Source organism: Colobus angolensis, unplaced genomic scaffold (assembly GCF_000951035.1).
Source record: "Colobus angolensis palliatus isolate OR3802 unplaced genomic scaffold, Cang.pa_1.0 Scaffold84, whole genome shotgun sequence".
NCBI lineage: Eukaryota > Metazoa > Chordata > Mammalia > Primates > Cercopithecidae > Colobus > Colobus angolensis.
The window spans coordinates 5,546,999-5,570,950 of NW_012122265.1; the positions used below are offsets into that span (position 1 = coordinate 5,546,999).

The window sequence follows — 23,952 nt, forward strand, 5'->3', positions numbered from 1 at the left end:
ATTCTAGAAGAGGTCCATCCAGATTCCTCTTTCCCAAACCTCCTTGCCAACAATTTTTCAAGTGTGTTCCTTCTAAATCCCTGACCCTTCAGCCAAACCATTTGTCAAAGTCAATCCATTACAGACTGGTATCTCTGGCTGTTTTCTTCTCTTTGGAAAAATAACCAAGCAAGGGCACTGCTTGAAGTTCCGCCCACTGGGAGGATTCTCCTTTACTACAGTCTTTCAGGGAGGCCCAGAGTAAGGCTGCAGAGTACACTTTTGAGTGGTACTTGCATACAATGTGGAACCATTTGTTAACCAGACCTGAGGGTTTTTTTTTTCCTCCTTAGTCAACTTGTCTTAGGCAGGACAACTTAGGTATGGATTGAAAGAGAGAAGGTAACGTAGGGGGAATAGGGACCATGGACATACTGGCAACTTTCTCATGTAACTTCCTTGTGCCTTAAGGGTCTCCTCAAGTCTGATCTCATACATACTGCCTCCCTTTGATAATACAGAGTACTGCTGTGCACACTCAACATTATATCTTGTCAGACAACACCCAGTTCATGATGGGAACTTCAGGTAGCAGGGTAACTTAGTGGCCCATGATCAAGTGTTTTTCTCTACTAGTAATAGGCCAAAAGCTTTTTCTCAAAAGGAGAGTAGTTATCCACAGAGGATGGTGTAGCTTTGCTCCAAAATCCTAAAGGTCTGTGCTGTGATTTACCTAGTGAAGCTAGCCAAAGGCTCCAAATATCAACCTCATCTACCAATTACACTTTAGGTACCATTAGATCTGCTAGATTATGTGACCCAATTGACAGAGCAGTTTGTATGGCAACATGAACGTATTGAAGAGCCTTCTTTTGTCTGGGCCATATTCTATACTGCCACCTCTTTGCATGATCTGGCAAATGGGTCAGAATAGCCACCCCCAATAAGAGGTATCTTATATCCAAAATCTAAAGAGGATCCCTTGGGCATTGTGTCTCTATTTTAGTGGTAGGAAGGTTAGATGCAGCACTTTATCTTTTACCTTGGAAGGGGAATCTTGACATTTTATAGATCACTGGACCCCTAGAAATTGCACTATGGTAGAATTTTTGTTTTACTGAATTTTCATTTTACTTTGTTACTGTTAAAGAAAGCTAAATCAGGAAATGAACTTTGTAGGTGTATGTAGTGACAAGAATATAGCCTCAAGAACTAGTCAGACCTGGATTTGACTCCTAGCTGTACCACTGGTAGCTATAGGACTTTAAGAAAGCTACTTAAACTTTTTGAGCTCCAATTTTCTTGTCTATAAACTGGATGTGTTAACAAAAGTATTTTAGGGTTGTTATATGAAATGAGATACTGTGTGCAAAGCATTGTATAGTACCTGGCATATATTTAGCATTGAACAACTGTAGCTCCTTCTCCTTATATTATGAAGAATCACCATGAAAATATATGGATAATAGGTGTTTCAATTCACAATTTTCTTGTAAATTGAATTTTATGGCAGCAGAATTATGGGAAGGTTTGTGTTATGCACAATTCTACAAGTGAGGGAAATGAGGAAAGAAAGATAAAGTGGATTTTAGTCACATAACCCAAGATGATGATAAGGTCTCTTGATTTTTGCAGTTATAATGTGTACTAAAAATTAGAAGTGAGCAGAAGTGCCAGAGTGTATTCTGTTTTCTATTTCCAGATGTGGTTTTATAAGTGACTATATATAATTTCACATTTGTTCTATTTGAATAGAGTCTAGCTAGAGATAGCCGCAGAAAGAATGGATAATGAGAGAGAACAGGAAACAAGGGGGAAAATAATTTTTTTTTGTTTAAAGAAAAGAAAAAGTTTGAATCACAGATTTTAAATAAAATACTCATATATTGATACCTAGACTTTATTATGTGCCAGATAATGTTAAAAACTTATTCAATAGATTTATATGAAATTATTTATAGCATAATTCATTATTCTTCCTTTATATTGGATAACCAGTATTATGTAATTCTCAAATGCAAAAACAATGTGAAATTTGTCTTTTGGGGACAGTTAATGATAAGAAAGCAAGATTCATGACCACCTCTTCAGATGTGCTTCCTTTAGTTTCTTGCTATCCCAGGTGTGGTCTATGGGGCAACAAACAGGTATCACTGACTGCTTATTAGCAATGCAGAATCTCAGGTCTACCCTACACCTTCTGAATAAAAACATACATTTTACCAAGATGTAATGTAGGCATATGAAGGTTTAAAAGGCATTGCTGTTGACTTCTGATCTAGGTTGACTTCTGTACTATATTCCTGTCTGCCCGATTTACTTGCAATATTGGAATCAGAATAGCCAGTAGTGTCCATTTAGTTTTGTGGAATTTGCAAATCGGAACCTAGGTTGACTTCTGTACTATATTCCTGTCTGCCCGATTTACTTGCAATATTGGAATCAGAAGAGCCAGTAGTGTCCATTTAGTTTTGCAGAATTTGCAAATCGGAACCTAGGTTGACTTCTGTACTACATTCCTGTCTGCCCGATTTACTTGCAATATTGGAATCAGAATAGCCAGTAGTGTCCATTTAGTTTTGTAGAATGTGCAAATCAGAACTCTACTTCATTTTTTGAATGACAGTTCACATTTTTCTAAAATGAGAAAATTACACTCTAGCTACATCATTATGATTTAAAAATTGGTGTAATTCACAATTAGGTTCCTATTAAGCTTCTGTTTTAAGGCAAAATGAGATGTGTAAGAGTGGAAAGTAGTTTATTAATTATATCACAGCTAAATTGGACTATATCATAGTATTATTAATTATAGTCAGGAAACTACATTTTGTTCCCCTTAACAAATGGCAAGACCAGTTTCTAAAACATGAATGATTTTCTGTGCTCTTATCCAAGGATGGCAAATATCAGAGATGGCTAATTTTCCCTTAAGACCCTATTTCTCTTATATTTGAGGGGCAATGCCAGTGGATCCAGAAAACTTTTTCCCCCTGGATCCTGGATGTAACCTCAGAATCCTTCTCAATAAAGCATTCTAGGCAGCTACCAGAAATCAAAGTTGCCAGCAGAATAAAAGTTATAAAATGTAGCATTTCATATTAGTCTCCTGCAAATATTAAAATTTTTCATTGTTACAAGCAATGAAAATTGTCAAAAACAAAGTACAAGTATCATACTCCTGCATTCTTAATCCAGACCATCTTTTATTCCTCATGCTTCTCTAGCAGTGTTACCAAAACTTCCTCAGTGAATACTGAACTTCATCAAGTTATCAGATATTACTGACAGTATAGTGAAAAGAGTAAAAGGTCTTAGAATATGACAGAATAATCCTTCTTGTGTGATTTTGGTTACATTACTTCTCTTCCTCATCTGTAACATGAGGATGTCATCTGATAGAGTATTGAGAAGATTAAATAACACATTAACGTAACCAGCAAAGATACAGAAGTTATATAAATGTTAGCTGCTGTCTTCCCTCACTTCCCTTTTCCGTTGAATAGTTTTGTTGGTAGACAAGGTGACTCTTGTAAAGCAAGTACAATATTTATCAGGTTCTAGAAGAACAGTATTTGTCTCTTGCAAGGCTGTTACCAGTAATAAAAATTCACTGTAGTGGGCAGTTACTTAACTATTCTCTTTATTTACTGGACATGCTCTAGATGAGGTTCTTAGACTTAATATGTGAAAGAGTAAGGGAAGTTTAGAAGAATCATGTTTTACAGTACTTAATAGTAACATATAGAAAGAGAAATACCCATAAGTTTATAATACCAGTCCAAAAACTACTTTTAGAAGTACTGAAATAAGAAAAATAATTATCAAAGTATATCTATTGTACAATATGAGAGATCTTCAAGGATAGTGGGAATGGTAAAGTATTTGTTTTTCTGACCCTACAATAGAAGCATGAATGTAAGATAAGTACATATTTTAGTAGATGCTTGTTACTGTAATATGATAATACCATGGTCTAAAGATACTTCTTGATGATGGTTCTTCCAGGATCTATGCAAGAAAAAGTAAAATCTGAAATGTGTAAAGTAATTATTACAGGTATTGCCTTCAAGAAAAAGCACAAGAAAAATAAATGCATTCTGGGAAAAAAGTATACATTGGTAGAACTTTAATGTTCTTCGAGAATTTACTGACAATCAAACACTTCAAGAAGTAAGAGTTGAGCATGTTAAAGCATGCAAACCTTTAGGAACACTTTCCTAAATGACAGTGTTCTCTGGCTTCAACTACAGAATTCTGTGAAGAATCAAAGACTTCAACTGTAATTGCATTCAGTCAGAGAATGCTCTTCTAGAAGGCATTCTTTGAGAAATCCATATAAAAATTAGATGTTTAAGAATCTGTGTATTTAGCCATACAAAAGACATTTAAATGAAAATTTTATTAACTGGAATTTTGTTATGCCATAGAACTAACTTAGGAGCAAGATTCCAAGGCAGAAGTGAAACTGATGGCAGCACTGCTTTCATAGTTAGCATATAATACTAGAGTGGCATTAATAATACAGCAGGTCCAGAAAATGTTTTTCCCATTCCTGATTTTGTTGGATTCATACTGGTGGCTTTGTAAAATATAAATTCTGATTCTTTTTCAACTTTGTCTAATTTAAATTCCCCTATCTTCTGCTAAGTATAAAAAAAATGGGTCTGGATTTCTGAATTTGCTTTTGTAAAATTAAAAAATAATCTGCTGAAACTATTCAGAAATGTACCTCAATTAGGGCATTTTTTTTAAAAGAATGTGTGAACATGTTTAAAATTAACCTTTACCATAATTAAGCTTGGTAGAAATAGAAATTATTATAGATAATAATAACTCATAAAATTAAGCTTATTAAATAATATTACTTGGGGCAAGTACTATACTTTGTTAAATTCAACATTTTTCTTCTTTTCCCTTCTTTGGTTCTTTATTGGACAATGAGTTTTTACTGTGAGAGATGCTAAGGAAGAGCATTATAATTTTTTGTTTTACTCTAAAGCTCATCCATGTATTTTATTTTGGATGGCTACTGTGTGCTAAGTACCAGAAGAAACTGGTTTCTTTCCATCTGAGATTTTATCTGGCTTCTCATAAGCTGGTGGATCTAGGAAATGCCATACTTCTTAATATTTAGCAGTTTTTATCTCCATTTGTATAAAATTTAAGAATATTTTAAAGTAAGATGAGTGATTTATAATTTCATGAATTTACTTATTTTAATATTCTATTAATTTTCAGATCAAGTTATTAGTCAAGATGTATATACTCAATCCATTTTGAATGCTTTTCCAGATTATACTTTCTTCATTTAAAGGTTCATATTTATTTAAGGGTATCATAAATATTTAGTGGATTGAGATCTATAAACGTACATGTATCACTGACCTAACAAATATATACTGGGAATCAACTTTGTTTCTGTGAGGGATCTGTATCTATAATACTACTTATTTAGTTTATACATAATCAAACTAAGCTTTTATTGAAATTTAGGAATGAATCAAGATATATTTTCTAGAGCGTATAAACCAGAAGTTGCCTAGGTAATGGCTGCAATTTAAAGTTCTTAAAATAATGCAACTCCTCATGTGTGTGTTAATTTTTCAATCTTGTTATATATTTTAAGAGGGCTGATATTTTCCCTTATGTTTACTTTGAGCAATTAGTAATTATAAATATCCATTTATGAGTATAAATGTATCTCTGTGTTTCTAAATTATATTTAGTTTTCTGATTTCTAGATTTGATGTCTAGTATATACTATTTTCTGTAATAGATATAATTTAAAACACAATAACAAGAACAGCATTAGAATAGAAATCAGTACCATTCTTCTAGATTTCTTAGAACATCACATACCAACAGTCAAGTGCTTTTACTGAAATAGTTAGTAGCAATTAGCCTAAATTTTGGCTTTTCATAGATTGAAACTGTTAAGGTCCAGTTGATCCCAATGTTTTTGGATAGTGGTAGTATTTTTAGTGCCATGAGAGAGTCACCTAGTTTATGTAAAAGTATGCTTATTGAATTACCAGATATATGACATCACAGTGTAGTAATATTGGATGAGTAATTCATAATAAAAACTTTTGTCCCAGGTTTCACAAAGACCACCAGAATAACTGAATAAATAAGCTTAAGTCTCTGCTCCAGTTTTTCATTTTTCAAATTGGGTTACCTGCCCCAATTCTATCCCACGTTCTAATGATTCAGGTCTCCTATTTTTAAATTTTAATAATGAAAAAATTAATGATTACTGTAATTAAAAATGTCAGGCTTTCTTTCTATAAATCCATAAGCCTATTTCTAACAATTCTTCATTCAGACATTTAAAAACTTAAAAAAAATTAAAAGTCACTCTTCATTGCACATTTACAATATATTTTACCATCTCCTCGTTAAATAAATCACTAAACTACATTTTGGACATGCATTGCTCTTTTAGACTACTAAAAGTCGGTAAATTTTTTATGTCTTCAGGTGATTAATCCTTCCATCTGGAAAGTGTTAATATAGCTCTCTAAAGTGTCTATTCGTAGGGATTAGTCTCATGATTTGTATTTACTATTCTGTTCATAATAATTTAAAATGTTGCACTAATTAGATCTGTACAAAAAGAATAGTCAGTTTTCTTGGTAATAGAAAGGGATATAAGTAGTGATAATTAGAAACCAAAACTGAACATACATTATTTCCCAGAGAATATGGTTTATCTTTAATACATATAATTTGCCTGAGAATAAGTGGTGATTAAATATTTTATCAGTAAAGATAATATCTACCTAGATTATCATTTCTTTTTGTATTTTTACTATTTTAAGTGGAGAGAAAACTTCAGTTTTTTACAATCAAAATAAGTATTAAAGTGATATTATAAAATCAGAGCCCCAAATCCTAACCCAAGAACAACTATGAAATTAATAGTGCACTGTTGCTAAGTGTTGGGTAGGTTAGCTCTTGAATAAAGTTAGTTTGTTACATGAAAAACATTAATAAATGATTCATTATTCTCAGGCTTTCTATAAACACCAACAATTTGTATAATGCAACATTAAAAAAAACTTCAACATTTAAACATTTTAAAAATGTTTAAGCAATTGTTATTTACATCATTTATGATTGTATACCAACTGTAGTAAGGTATGGAAATTCCTAAAACGGAAAGAAAAAATAGCAAAGAAAGCAGAAAACAATGAATCCAATGACCCAGTTCACTGAATAAATATATATGATCACCATATCCATGTCAAACCACCATCCACGGCTATCATCCTCAAAGTGCAGGTAATCCATCCTGTGTGCACCATGCGGGAACTGCCTTCTTGTAACTGGAGCTGCACGTCTGTGGAAACCTAGAAGATGTATGAACATATTAAAGCCCATTAAATTCAAGCTAGTGCTCAGAAAAGAACCTGCAACATGAACACAAGTACAATTAACCAAAGCATATCTTGATTACACTGAGTGGATTTATGTTGTTTCCCGATAGTTTTTTCAACGATGAGCAACTATTAGAAGCCTCTTCTAGTTCAGGGCATTAAAAGCAGGGTAGCAAAGAACACAGGATATTAAGTCAGGAGATTTGCCTAGGTCTGCCACTTCATTGGGGCAAGACATTTATCTCTTTTAGTCATGAATTTCTCATCTCTGCTATCTGATTTCTTCAAAAATTTGTGGGGACCAAATGTAATTATTTTCAAGAGAATATTTTCTAAATTTAAACCTTATTCATGTTTTATTTTTACAACTGTTTTTATAACTTCTGATCACGAACTTAACCTTGTATCTTATACTATGAGAATTTCATTCAGTTTAATTCTTTGAGCAAGGTTCTAAGAAGAATATCTTATTTTGTTTTAGCATCGAATAAACTGGACAGACATAATGATACTCCTTTAAAGAAATTTAGCTTTAATTTCCATAGAATTCAAAGCATGGGGATTGGTTGGTACAGAAAAAGCAAATCTTGAAAGTAAACTATAGTCTACTTATTACTAAATGAATATGACATTTCTGAGAAATATTACACCATGAAATACAATTTTCTTTTGTATATTTAATGCTAATTAGAGCTTGAGAAAAAACCTGCTTAATAGCAACTTGTTTTTTTTTGGTTGACCAATATATAAACTCAAAGTCATTTAAAAAACAAAATTCAATTTTCTGAGGACTGATAACCTATTAATCTTTTGCTTTTTACTTATCTACTTTAAGTATTTCTGTGTTTATTTGTGTTAGGGAGCAGGGACAGCATAATAAACTAGGCAGAAAAATGTAATTCTGGTACTTGCTAGCAATTCTGGTGATAAAAGTTCTGTGAAGCTCTAGCTTGAGGCTAGAGCTTTTTTACATTTGTTCATTTGTTACAACAATTGAGTAATGTTAAATATGCTCTAGGTCAGGCTGCTTATTCTGATGGCAAGGTTGCATTTACCTGGGTATTAGTATGGTCGTTTAAAGTCAAAACTCTTTAATCAAGAACTATCCTATTTTTTATGTATTAAGTTTATTTGGAAATTATATTTACTTATATAGGTTCAAAACATGAAATTTAAAAAGATAAACACGAAGTAAGTGATATTTTAAATTAATTTGTAGAGCTACATTTCAAATAGGTTTTAAAATGGTTTCTAATTGATCTTGGTTGACTTTCTATCATATCTGATTAAAAAACTTTTTTTAATGCCACACAATATTTGTACATTTTTATGGCATATATGCAATATTTTATTGTTTATCTTTGTAGTCTGGTGGTTTTCTGTAGTGGTATCCTTTGTATTTTTTCTCTTATTTGTATGTATGTTCTACCATTTGGGTTTTACTTTCAAGTGTTTTCATGATGTCATTCTTTTGCTTCCAGGTGTAGGACTCCCCTAAGCATTTCTTACAGGGCCAGCCTAGTGGTGATGAATTCCATCAGCATTTCCTTGTCTGGAAAAGGCATTATTTATCCTTCATTTCTGAAGGAAAACTTTGTCAGGTATCATATCCTTGGCTGCCATTTTTTTTCTTCAGCACTTTGAGTATGTCATTCTATTCTCTGGTCTATAAGGTTTCTACTGAGAAATCCAGTGTTTTCTGATTGGGGTTCCCTTGTAAGTGACTAGATACTTTTCCTGTTTTAAAGATTCTATCTTTGACTCTTGATAGTTTGGCTCTATGTACCACGGAGAAAACCTTTTTGCAGTATGCCTATTTGGGGATTTCTGAGCTTCCTGTATCTTGATATGTAAATAATTTTCTAGCCTTGTGAAACTTTCATCTGTTATTTCATTAAATATGTTTCCTATCCCTTTCATTTTCACTTCATCTCTGGGACACCAAAAATTTGAATATTTGGTCAGTTTGTGGTGTCCCATATGTCACACAGGCTTTGTTCATCCTTTTAAAATTCTTTTTTCTTTATTTTTGTCTGACTGGGTTATTTCAAGAGACCTGTCTTCAAGTTCTGACATTTTTTCTTCTGCTTTATCTAAACTATTATTGAAGTGCTTGAGTATATTTTGTATTTCATTTACTGAAAGAGATGGGGAGAGAAGCAACTTGGAAAACATATTACAGGAGATCATCCACGAGAACTCCCCCAACCTAGCTATGGAGGCCAACGTTCAAATCCAGTGAATGCAAAATATTTAATAAGGTTATCCCCAAGACATATAATCATAAAATTCTCCAGGGTGGAAATGAAAGAAAAAATGTTAAAGGCAGCTAGAGAGAAAGATCACCTACAAAGAGTAGTCCATCAGACTGACAGTGAACCTCTCAGCAGAAACCTTACAAGCCAGAAGAGATTGGAGGTCTATATTCAACATTCTTAAAAGAAATTTCAACCAAGAATTTCATATATGGCCAAACTAAGCTTCATAAGCAAGGGAGAAATAATATCCTTTTCAGACAAGCAAAGGCTGACGGAATTTGTCACCATGAGATCAGCCTTACAAGAGCTCCTGAAAGATGCATCAAATATGGAAAGGAAAGACTGTTACCACCCACTGCAAAAATTCTAAGTTCACAGACCAGTGACACTATAAAGCAACCATACAAACATGTTAGCATAATAAACAACTAACAACAGGATCAAATCCACATATATCAATACTAACCTTGAATGTAAATGTGCTAAATACCACAGTTAAAAAAAAAAAAAAAAAGGCACAGCATGGCAAGCTGTATAAAGGACCAAGATCCAATGGTATGCCATCTTCAAGAGACTCATCTTACATCCAGTGACACCTATAGGCTCAAAATAAAGGGATGGAGAAAAATCTACCAAGCAAATGGAAAGCATTAAAAAGCAGGGGTTGCAATCCTAGTTTCACAAAGACTTTAAACCAACAAAGATTAAAAAAGACAAAGAGGGGCATTACATAATGGTAAAGGGTTCAATTCTATAAGAAGACTTAACCTAAATATATATGCACCCAACACAGGAGCACCCAGATTCATAAAGCAAGTTCTTAGAGACTTTTAAAGAGATATAGACTCCTTCACACTAATAGTGGGAGCTATCAACACCCCACTGAAAGCATTATATCACTAGGAAGGAAATTAACAAAGATATTCAGGACCTGAACTTGACACTTGACCAAATGGACAGAACTCGCAACCACCAAACAACATTCTTGTCATTGCCACATGGCACATACTCTAAAATTGCCCACACAATTGAACATAAAACAGTCCCCAGAAAATTAAAACTGACATCAAAACATCCACAACCCTGGACCACAATGCAATAAAAACAGAATTTAATAAGAAGAATATGTCCCAAAACTATACATTTACATGGAAATTAACCTGCTTCTGAATGACTTTTGGGCAAATAATGAAATGAAGGCAAAAACCAAGAAGCTCTTTGAAACTAATGAGAAGAGTTAAAAGGGAAACTTACAGCACTAAACACCCACATCAAAAAGTTAGAAAGATCTGAAATTAACAGCCTAACATTATAACTAGAGAAACAAGAGCAAACCAACCCCAAAGCTAGAAGACAAGAAATAATCAAAATCAAAGCTGAACTGAAGGAGACAGATACAAAAAGCCATTCAAATATCAACAAAACCAAAAGCTGTTTTTTTTTTTTGAAAAAATTCAGATAGACCACTAACTAGACTAATAAACAAGAAAAGGGAACATCCAAGTAAACACAATCAGAAACAACAAAGGGGATATTATTACACCACTGACTCCACAGAAATACAAGTAACCATTAGAGAATATTATGGACACTTCTATGCATACAAACTAGAAAATCTGCAACAAATGGATAAACTCCTGGACACATACACACTCCCAAGACTGAACCAGAAAGAAATTGAATCCGTAAAGCAACCAATAATGAGCTCTGAAATTGAATCAGTATTAGCCTATCAACCAAAAAAATTCCAGGACCAGACTGATTCACAGCCAAATTCTATAAGATATACAAAGAACGCTGGTACCATTCCTACTGAAACTATGCCAAAAAAATTTAGGAGAGACTCCTCTTCAATGCATTCTATGAGGCCAGCATCATCCTCACAGCAAAGCCTTGCAGACAAAACAACAAAAAAATAAAACTTCAGGCCAATGTCCTTGACGAACATTGATGCAAAAATCCACAACATAATGCTGGCAAACTGAATTTATCAGCACATCAAAAAGTGAGTTCACCACAAACAAGTAGGCTTTATCCCTGGGATTCAAGTGTGGTTCAATGTATGTAGATCAATAAATGTGATTTGTCACATAAACAGAACTAAAGACAATAACCATCTCAATAGATGCAGAAAAGGCTTTCAATAAAATTCAACATCGTTTCACGTTAACTCTCAACAAACTAGGTATTGAGGGAATATACCTCAATAATAAGGCCATCTATGACAACCCCACAGCCAACATCATACTGAATTGGCAAAAGCTGGAAGCATTCCCCTTGAAAACCATCATAAGACAAGGATGCCCTCTGTAACCACTCTTATTTGACAAGCATTGGAAGTCCTGGACAGAGTAATCAGGCAAGAGAAAGAAAGAAAGAGCATCCAAATAGGAAGAGAGGAAGTCAAACTATCCCTATTTGCAGACAACATGATTCTATATCTAGATAGCCCCATAGTCTCAGTCTAAACGTTCTTAAGCTGATAAGCAAATTCAGCAAATTCTCAAGTTAGAAACTCAATATGCAAAGCTCACTAGCATTCCTATACACCAACAACAGGTGAGCAGAAAGCCAAATTAAGAACAAATTCCCATTCACAATTACTACAAAAAAATAAAATACCCAGGAATACAGCTAACCAGGAAGGTGAAAGATATCTACAAGGAAAACTACAAACCACTACTCAAAGAAATCAGAGATGATACAGACAAAAGGAAAAACATTTCATGTGATGGACAGGAATAATCAATATCATTAAAATGGCCATACTGTCCAAAGCAATTTAAAGATTTAATGCTGTTCCTAGCAAATTACCAATGACATTCCTCACAGAACTAGAGAAAACTACTTCAAAATTCATATGGAACCAAAAAAGAGCCTGAATAGCCAAGGAAATCCTAAGCAATAAGAATAAAGCTGGAGGCATCATGCTATCTGCCTTCAAACTATGCTACAGGGCGATAGCAACCAAAACAGCATGCTACTAGTACAAAAACAGAGATCAATGGAACAGAATAGAGAGCCCCAAAATAGGGTTGCACATCAACAACCATCTGATTTTCAACAAAGCTGACATGAACAAACAATGGGGAAAGTACTCTCTATTCAATAAATGGTGCTTGGATAACTGGCTTGCTACATGTAGAAGACTGAAGTGGACCCCTTACTTATACCACATTAAAAATCAATTCAAGATGGGTTAAAGACTTAAATGTAAAACCCCAAAACATAAAAACCCTGGAAGACAATATACGCAATATGTCCAATTGATTTCTGGACATAGGAATGGGCAAAGATTTCATGATGAAGATGCCAAAAGCAATTCTGCATCAAAAGCAAAAACTGATAACTGGGATATAATTAAACTAAAGAGCTTCTCCACAGCAAAAGAAACTATTAACAGAATAAATAGACAACCTGCAGAGTGAGAGAAAATTTTTGCAAACTATGCATCTGACAAAGGTCTAATATCCAGCCTCTATAAGGCACTTAAATTTACAAGAAAAAAACAACTCCTTTAAAAAGTGGGCAAAAGACATGAACAGACATTCTTGAAAAGAAGACATACATATGGCCAAGAAACAGCAAAAAAGCTCAATATCACTGATCATTAGAGAAATGCAAATCAAAACCACAACGAGATACCATCTCACACCAGTCAGAATGGCTACTATTGAAAAGTCCAAAAATAAAAGATGCTGGTGAGATTGCAGAGAAAAAGAAATGCTTATACACTGTTGAGAGTGTAAATTATAAATTAGTTCAACCATTGTGGAAAGCTGTGTGGCGATTCCTCAAAGTCCTAAAAACAGAACTACCATTCAACCCCAGCAATCCCATTACTGGGTATATACCCAAAGGAATATAAATCATTCTATCATAAAGACACATGCACATGTATGTTCTTTGTAGCACTATTCACAATAGCAAAGACATGGAATCAACCTAAATGCCCAACAATGGTAGACTGGATAAAGAAAATGTGGTACATCTACACTATGGAATACTAAGCAGCCATAAAAAAGAATGAGATCATAGCCTTTGCAGGAACATGGATGGGGCTGGAGGTCATTATCCTTAGCAAGCTAATGTAGGAACAGAAAACCAAATATCACATGTTCTCACTTATAAGTTGGAGCTAAATGATGAGAACACATGGACACAAAGCGGGGAACAGTAGACACTGGGGTCTATCAGAAGGTGAAGGGTGGGAGAACGGAGAGGAGCAGAAAAATAACTATTGGTTCCTAGGCTTAGTACCTCAGTGATGAAATAATCTGTGTATCAAATCCCTGTGACATGAGTTTACCTATATAACACTTGCACATGTACCCCTGAACCTAAAAGTTAAAAAATTATTTTAATCAATAAATTTAAATTTAAATTAATAAGTTAAATTTATTAAATTTAAATTTCTAGTTTCTAATAGGACAAATTAAATAAGTGTAAGATTTTGTCTGGTAGGGTTGAGCTTATGAGGATCACAAACCACTCTAATATCCAAGATTTTTTTTTGTCCACCAAGTACCAATTTTTGTCTCCATTTAAAATGCATGGTACAGGAGACAATACACTTAGAACTATTATAACATAGTAGTCAATGTATATATTTTAATATATACAACCACTTCATTTTAAAAAAATATTTGGATTGGAGTTAATGGTAAGAGAAGCTTCTGTACCAGGAATTCACTTTTACAGGCATAATCATAACTTATTCTTTGTGATAAGTTGGTAATTATTTTGCTATTAAGACACAGTTTAAAGAGTACTCAGTATTCTTAGTTCATTTTAACTATGCTATAGTTCATTTTAACCATGCTGTTTTAAAGTAAGAGACATAATAAAGACACATACTTCACTTTTTTGCCACACAATCCAGTGAAAAAAAGGCATACTGCAGTGAAAACTGTACGCTTCAAGGAATCTGAAGAATTGAATTCTTGTGCCAATATTCCACATACTCATTATTCACAAGTCAAAATAATTTCTCTGTATCTCTGAAGACGTTCATATGGTTTTTTCCTTTAATATGTTAATGTGATAAATTCAACTTGTGAATTTTTCTATTGTTGAATAATATTAAATTTATTAAATTGATTTTCCTCCCTCATATATACCATTCCTTCACATGGATAAATTCCACATGTCCTTAATACTGGTTTTTATATACTGAGGAACTCAGCTTGCTACTATTTTATATGGCATTTTAATCCATATGCTAAAAGGGAGATTGGTCTAGAGTATTCTGTTTTATGCTACTTCTACCTGGTTTGTGTATCGTGATTTTATTGGCTTCATAAAACATGTTAGCTATTAGGTGACAATTTTCCATGGATCTCTGTGTGTGTGCACATCTTACAAGCATAAGTACTAACTGCCTTTGTTCTGGACTATGTTTTGAAAGATATTTGCATAGTAAACTGTCTTAGAAGAGAGAGTATCTCCCTTTGGAGCAGAGTATAGGTTTGTTTGTATTCTTAGAACACAGCATTTTTAATGCCTGTTATAAAAGATTTGGGTTTTGTAAGCTTAGAGTTCTCCTATGTAACACACCCCACTGCATATATGGATATCATGATATCCTATGGGAAATGAGGCTCAGGTATCCATCACAAATGCTGCTACTCTGGCTACCACAGTGAGTAACAAACCATCCTTTGTCTCTAACACATAAGTCTGTGTCTTCTGCCACCAACTATGACAGTGGCCAAATAACCTGTTAGCTTACAAATAAGGTAAAATCTCAAGCCATTAACAGTTCTAGACACTGGTAATCTTGTAATCTCTTTTAGTATCTTAAACAGTTTGCATAAAAATAGAATTCTTAAAGGTTTGATAAATCTAGCCTATACAACCACTTGGGCCTGTAGTTTTTTCAGGTCTATGGGCAGACTTAAAAATACCTACCAATTTATTTAATATTTGTTGGTCTCTTTATATCTTCTAGTTATTCTCGAGCCATTTCTAATAACTTTTATAAAAGATTATCCATTATATCCAAGTTTTCAAATAAACTGGATTAAAACTTTCAAAACTGTTCCCTTAAGGCTCTTCAGAAATATTCTAGTCTCTGATTACATGGTTTGTTTGTACTTCCCTGTCCCCTGGAAGTTATGAAGGCCATGGGACTTGACCAGTGAAAATGGTTGTCCAATGAAAGTTATGTGTGTTGTTTCTGGGTAGAGGCATTTATCCATTTAGGTTGCTTTGCAGCAGTCTCTTTTCCTCTGCCACAATAACCAGCAATATACCAGACAGGGGCTGCTCTGTCATTGTGATTTAGGTTGGGTTCCAAGGTTTAGGATGATGTGGGGTGCAGCACTCGGCAGTTCAGGGAAAATTTTAATCTTACTATGAATTCTTACTGAAAACAATGAAGTAACTAATAAAACCGTGGAAGAAACAGGTGATAAAAATGGAAGTTGAATCTGACTTGTTTTCCCACATGGAAAAAATGAGCTCTTGGAGAAATTCATTGTGGTGAAATCAAAGAGGAAGAAGGACCCGTGAAGAAAAATCTCCAAGTTGCCATCAGGTTTAGATTACAAAAATTACAAAGATACTCTTGTCTTTTCTTCAATTCTATTTTGTAGAAGTAATTTTACGTCAGAGTGATTTCTCTCTCATATCCTAGAAAACAAGGCTATGACTTTTTTCCCTACAGAATATGATTCAAATTTATATTCACCATCAAAGACCATAAAGTGAACTCTATTATTTTGAAGGTTGTTTCACAGATAGAAAAACTATCTCTAATCACGAATTTTTGTATTTTGGTAGGTTGTGTTGTGCTAATAGTGGGCATTCAATAAATGTTTTTGGATGGATGAGTACCTGCATAAAAGGATAGACTTTAGAGAATAAAACAAATAATTAGCATATTTTTGAGACTGTCCTAACTCAAGGCTTTCAAATTTATTTTCGGCAGGAATTGAAAATTCATATGAATATATTTGAAATACATTTTGTAGGTTCTTTAGAGGCTAATTCAGAGAGTCTTGAAATTAGTATTAAAAATGAGACATGTCCTATCTTTCACATATGATGGGATGGATAAAAGGTTAAAGCACAATATTTTACTGCTTCATATTACATAAGACTTTTGTTGTGTCAAAAGTTGATTGATATAAGTAGGTCTTAGCAGAGGTGGAGTGATATATTTATAGTCACAACTAGGTATAGAGTTACTGTTAATATACTTAAAAAGTTAATGCAAAAGAGATTTTAAATTTCATCTTTTCTCCTATATCCTTAGGCTCCTAGAGTAAAAAGTATTAATTCTGAAAGCTAACCTTTTATATTGAATAAGTTAAAATTTATTGTACATTACTTTTAACATCTGCTTAAATTTCAATATAGTTTTTAAAGTTATCAGGCTACATTACAATTTTTTTTGTTTTGGTTCAATAACCAGGTAAGAATTGAATACCACTTTTTTTTAAAAAATAGTTTTTATTGGGTAAGATATATATAACATAATATTTGTCATTTTAACTAATTTTAAGTGTACAACTCAGTGGCAATAACTACATTCACAATGTTGTACAACCATCACCACTATTTATTGTCAAGTTTTTTCATTATCCCAAACAGAAACTGTAGCCATTAAGCAATAACTCATGAGTCCCTCTCCCCAGCCACTGGTAATCTCTATTCTGCTTTCTACCTATATGAATTTGCCTGTTGTAGCTATCTCATGTAAGTGGAATCACTCAATCTTGGCCTTTTGTGTTTGGCTTATTTTACTGAGTATAATGTCTTCAAGCTTCAACCATATTGCAGTATGTATCAGAATATCATTCCTTTTTATGGCTTTTATTCCTTTTTACCTATTGTATACCACATTTCGTTTATCCATTCAATTGCTAATGGGAATTTAGGTTGTTTCTACCTTTGGCTATTGTGAATAATGCAGCAATGAACACTGGCATACAAATATCTTTTTGAGTCCCTGTTTTCAATTCTTTTGGGTATACACAGAACTGTAGAGTCATATGGTAATTCTATAATTAGCTTTTTGAGGAATTTACATTTCCACCAGCAATGTATCAGAGTTCCAGTTTCTCCTTGCTAACATTTTATATGTATAGTCAATATTAAGCCATTATCAGAAATGATTTGCAACCATTTTCTTCCATTCTGTATGTAGCCATGTTGTCTTTTTACTTTCTTGATATGTCCCTTGCACCACATTTAATTTTTTTTTTTCAGGGATAGTCTCACTCTGTCACCCAGGCTGCAGTGCAGTGGCACAGCAATAGCTCACTTCAGCCTCAACCTCTTGGGCTGAAAAAATGTTCCCACTCTTCAGCCTCCCAAGTAGCGAGGACTACAGACATGCACCACCATGTTCAGCTAATTACAATTTTTTGTTGTTGTTGTTAGAGACAGGGTCTTACTATGTTGCCCAGGTTGGTCTTGAACTCCTGGCCTCAAGTGATTCCTTTCAAAATTTTTAATTTTGATCAAGTTCAATTTACTTTTGTTGCTTGTGATTCTGATGTCATATCTAAGACGCCACTGTTCATAAATATTTACCCCTCTTTATTTTACACAATTTATGTTTTTAAATTTTTATATTTAGGTCATTGATCAACTTGGAGTTAAGGGGTCCAACTTCATTATTTTGCATATGTAAATCCAGCTAACCTAGCACTATTTATGAAAGAGACTGTTCTTTCCCAGATGAATGGACTTCATCAGTAGACTTGTCAAAAATCTATTGGTCATAGATATATGAATTTATTTCTGTACTTCTATTCCCTTGGTCTGTATGTCTGTCTTTATGCCAGTACTACACTGTTTTGATTACTGTAGCTTTGTAGTAAGTTTTGATATTATGAACACTGTACTTCTTTTCAGGATTTTTTTTTGGTTATGCAGGACCCTTGAAATTCTGTATGAATCTGAAGATCATCCTTTTCATTTCTACAAAAAGCGCTGTTGAAATTTTGATAGGAATTCTGTTAAATCTGTAGATGGCCTTGGGTAGTACTGATATCTTAACAGTATTAAATCTTCTAATGCATCAACACAGAATGTCTTTCTACTTATTTGGATCTTCTTTAATTTCCTTCAGCAACATCTTATAGTTTTCAGTGTGCAAGGTTTTAACATCCATGCTTAAAATTATTCCTAGGTATTTTATTCTTTTAGATGCCATTGTAAACCAATTGCTTTTAGTGTCCTTTCTGGATTGTTCATTCCTAGTGTACAGAAACACAAGTGATTTTTCTGTGCTGATCTTATAACCTGCCATGTTGCTAAATTAATTAGCTCTAATAGCTTTCTGTTGAATTCTTTGGGATTTTCTATATATAGGATTGGGACATCTGAATAGAGAGAGTTTTACTGCTTCTTTTCCAATTTGGATGTCATTTATTTATGGCATAAATAAATAAATCAATGAAATTGTTCCAGCTAGAGTTTCCAGCACAATGTTGAACAGCAGTGATTAAACTGGATATCCTCATTTTGTTCCTAATTTTAGGGGGAAAGCTTTCAGTTTTTCACAAATGTGTGGTGTCAGCTATGAGGTTTTCCTAAGTGCCAATGTCATGTTGAAGCAGTCTTACTCCTAGTCTTCTGAGTGTGTTTATCATGACAGGGTGCTAGATTTTGTCAAATGCTTTTCTGTATCAAGTAAAACAATTCCCTTTCCCCCCTTTATTAATGTGGTACATTACATTGATTTTCTGATGTTGAACCATGCCTGCATTCCTAGATAAATCCCATTTGGCAATAATGCATCAACCTTTTAATATGCTGTTAGAATCAGTCTGTTAGTATTTCGTGGAGAATTTTTGCATTTATATTCCAAAGGGATAGTGGTCTAGAATTCTTTCCTTTTGATAACTTTGGCTTTCATACTGAGGTAGTGCTGTCCTCCTCATAGAATGAATCATGAAGTGTTTCTTCTTCAATTTTTTTTTTTTTTGATGAGTTTGAGGATTGATGTTGCTTCTTTCAATATTTGGCAGAATTCATCAGTGAAGCTGTTTGGTCCTGGACTTTTCTTTCTTGGGAAGTTTGTGATTACTGACTCAATCGTTTTACTTGTTATAGTTCTGTTGAGATTTTCTATTTCTTCTAGATTCAGTTCAGATAATTTGTATGTTTTTATAAATTCATGCATTTACTTAAGTCCTCTAAGTTGTTGATATATAATTGCTCATAGTATTATAATCCTTATTTCTGTAAAATTGGTAGTAATGTCTCCACTCTCATTTTTTATTGTATTTATAAGCATCCTCTCTCTTTTATCTTTGTCAGTGTAGGTAAAAGCTTGCCCAGGTTTTTGATGTTTTCCTGGCCAAATTTTTGTTTTGTTGATTCTATTTTTCTATTATGTATTTCATTAATCCCTATTCTAATCATGTATTATTTTCTTCCTTATGCTAGCTTGGGGTTTAGAGTGCTCACTTTTCTAGTTCAAAGTATAAAATTATGTTGACTTGAGATCTTTCTTCTTTTTTAATGGAGGCATTTACTGCTATAAAATTCCCTTTTAGCACTACTGTTGCTGGATCCTGTAAATTTTTGGTATGCCATATTTTTGTTTTCATACATATCAGTGTATTTTCTAATTTCCCTCATGCTTTCTTCTTTGACCCAATTGGTTGTTGAAGATTGTGCTGTTTAATTTCCACATACTAGTGAATTTTCAGTTTTCTGTTTATATGGATTTCTAGCTTTATTCCATGCGGTCAGAGAAGATACTTTGTATCGTTTCAATCTTTTAAAATTTATCAAGACTGACTTTGTGGTAATACGATGTCTTTTTAACTTTTATGACTTTAAATACCAAAAGTAAACATGGATTTACATATTTTAATTTTTTCCTTAGTTTCTGGGGGCTATAATAGTTGTCACTAGGTTATATAACATTAATATTTATATTTATATTCATGAATTATGGGTTTATGTTATACTATTTCAAATTGGACACAATTAGGCTAACCACAATTTATTTTTTACTTTGTTTGCAGAGTACATATATTAATATAATAAATACCAGAAGGCAATTTTAATATTAAAAAGATAAGCAAACAGCACTTACGCAATCCATTAGTGATATTAGTTTTGACCGAATGGTTGCTTTCCAAGGTTGAGGTAAACACAATCTCTAATTTTTGTTTATTCGTTTTAATTTGATAGCATTCAGTTTATGTTCAATTATATTTTCCAATAGTCATTTTATATTCAAAATTGAGGTTTTTTTCCACATGAATGAAGCAAAACTTAGTTTTTCTGTAATAAACAGAAAATGTTTTTCCTTTACTTCTGTTAATGTGGAATACAGAATAAACTAGATATTACCAATTAGTCTATTTATAATTATATAGCTATATATTAAAAACTTAAATTCATTGGTAAAGTTTTAACAGCAAATATAGACTAGAGATTTTAACTTTTAAGTTTAACCTAACGTGTAACATATTACAAAATTATATTTTGTCAGGAAATACATCAAAGAGTCTCATTTAGTTTGTGGAACAGACTGTATTAGATCATAACTAACAGTCATGTAGGATAGATATGTGACCCCATTTTACAGATTAAAAATAAAAAAGGAAGGCTCTAACTTTGAGTTTAGTTGATTTGCCATGGGTTACATATGTGATGGAGCTGAGTCTTCAGCCAGTTTCGGTTTATGTATCTATGATAGTACCATGAATTTCAGGTATATCAAACATTAAGACAATTCAAAAAGCTTCTTTCCGTAGACTGTCATTTTATATTAAAAATTCCAAACAATTGCTTTTTGAGAAGACAGGTATTTTAAAAAATCATTTAATCCATTCTCTCTAAATACAGAAATATATCTTACTTTAAAATCGTTTCTTTGTCATTAAAAGAATAAGCAACCCTAATTAATGTTTACGTCTATTTGTAGCCTCAGTTGTTCTCAAGGAATGGTGGTGACAGACATTTGGAAATATAAGGGGACATTTTTTGATATAATAAATGGGCGGGACTTACTTCTGGTTAGATATGCTAAATGTTCAGCAGTGTTGATTTAGTTTTATAGCAAGCAGTGTTGGGTTAGAACTGACTAACAGGTGTCCTTTTAGGAAATACTTTAGAGGTTACTTATTTAGCAACCTTTTTGAAATAAAACAAGGAATTAAGGAGAAAATGACTCATAGGTAGTTAAAATCTTAACTCAAGCTTATTGGATGAAGCTCTCTTGTTGGATCATGTCTCAGACAAGGTATTTAAGTAGCAATATTCATATCAAAACAATGCTATACTTTCTAAATCTACAAATACAAATTACTTGACATGGTAAATAGTAAGTTATATCACGTGGTAATCAGTTTTATAAATAGCCATTTAGAGAATAAAAAATCTATTTTACAATTTTAGACTTACATACAGATTTTGTTACTAGTACTTAATATTTTAAATATCATCCCAACAGGAAATATTGTTCAGAAATAACAGACTCCATTAATGTAATGACAATTCAATTTAGAAAAAAAATTTTATCTGATTGAGAGATTTTCTCTTGAGGGTTAAAAAAATCACTATTGCTTCAGCTATGTCTTATCTCCTCAAAGCTCTGCTGCTTGTGTTTCCAACAAAATCAGTGCTCATTTGAAAGGAAGTCATATTATCAGATTCAGCTTGAAAAACCTCCTATATGGCCACCAGTTGTTTGTATAATCTCTTTTAAAAGTGAGTATTAATGTATCCTTTATGTGTGAATTTTTAGGACTCTAAGGAACGCAGAAGAAAATAACTTGAAAGTGTAAGTTTCACAGTGAATTCAGAGTTTTTTCAAGTCATTGAAATTCTCTCTCTTAAATTATCTTTGGAATATTTTTAGAAATTATCCTATGGCTTTTCATCTTCTCAGGCCAGAAAAAAGTAACAAAAGAATACACAGTACCTGTGGCAGGTATTATTGTTTTCTCTCTTTGCTATTAGAAAAAAAGGATATTTATGTGTAGTATTGAAGAAAAAATTAATAGAACAAAATGAAATATTTTTAGATTTATATTATAAAATCTATAATTTATATATAACCTTGCATTATATCCAGCTACCTATACAATATTTCAGTGCATCAGAAATGCATTATATATTTTAAGTGATACTATAATGCAGTAGCACCTTTATTATTAACAAAATAATGGTCTTGTTCACAAAATAGTAGTATCTATTATTTCTCAACATCTTGAATTATTACAATATAATCTTAGCAAAGTTAAAACATGTATGTAGAGTAAGATTTTGCCAAAAAAAACACTTCATTGCCAGCACAGTTATGAAGTTTTTCTGCAACACCTCATTTTTGAGTGAATAACATCTGAAGCTGCTTTTGTTAATAACACAGTCCTGACACTGGTAAAGGCAAAGATTTCAACGTTTAAACTGTTCAGTGGTTTGCAAGGTTTCAACCGCAAATTATAAATCTGTAAATATTAAAACATTTCATATTATCCTATTTTAATGAATGTTCTAATAGCTGCTGAAATTTATGAGTATACATCTCATTTAATAGTCATCTGTTTTAAGTCATAATAAATATGTCCTACTTCATGTGCACTGCAACAATGAAAGATGCAGCTACAGTTATGGGATGGTAAATCACGGTAGTAGCTCCACCAGCTGGCAACAAAGGTCTGACACTTTTAAGCCTATCTTCAGATCATTAACATACTCCTTAAGTCCCCAAAAGAAAGAAGTTAGAACTGCCCCTTCCCTCTTCTCCAGATAGTTGTTACCTTACTTTTGGGAATTTCTTTTCCTCTTCTGGGACTACCTTGATATCCATTTTAAACCACTCCTCTTTTTTTTTTTAGTTTCAAATTATTTTATTTCAGGAACCTTTTCTTGATTTACAAATTTCAGTCTTCTGTTCACTTTGGATTTCTTCTTCAGGGACTCCTATTATCTGTATGACAGTTTCTTCCCCTGTCTTCAATATTATCACTTCCTCTTGAATCCTTTTTTCAGTCTTCCTTTCTTTCTTTCTAGTAATTGTTAAATTTTAGATTAGTTGTAGATTTACAGAACAATTGCAAAGCTAACACAGAGTTCCTCTATGCATCACACCCGGTTTCTCCTCTTGTTAGCATCTTATATTAGAATGGCAAATTTGTCACAATTAATGAACTAATGCTGATCCATTGGTATAAATAAAACCCACCATTTATTCAGCTTCCCTTAGTTTTTTTTTCTTTTTTTTGAGACAGAACCTCGCTCTTTTTTTAATTTATTTTTTATTTTTATTATACTTTAAGTTCTAGGGTACATGTGCATAACATGCAGGTTTGTTACATATGTATACTTGTGCCATGTTGGTGTGCTGCATCCATGAA

General features: G+C 32.9%; 1 protein-coding gene across 1 annotated transcript in view; it reads right to left on the bottom strand.

Moving 5' to 3' along the window:
- Positions 1-7,059: 7,059 nt before the first annotated feature.
- RNF180 (ring finger protein 180) overlaps positions 7,060-23,952 on the bottom strand; it is a 228,374-nt gene continuing 211,481 nt past the window's right edge. The window contains exon 8 of the mRNA XM_011930131.1: positions 7,060-7,334. Within this exon, the coding sequence (XP_011785521.1) occupies positions 7,135-7,334 (200 nt within the window). The 3' untranslated portion in view covers positions 7,060-7,134. The remainder of the gene's footprint in view (positions 7,335-23,952) is intronic.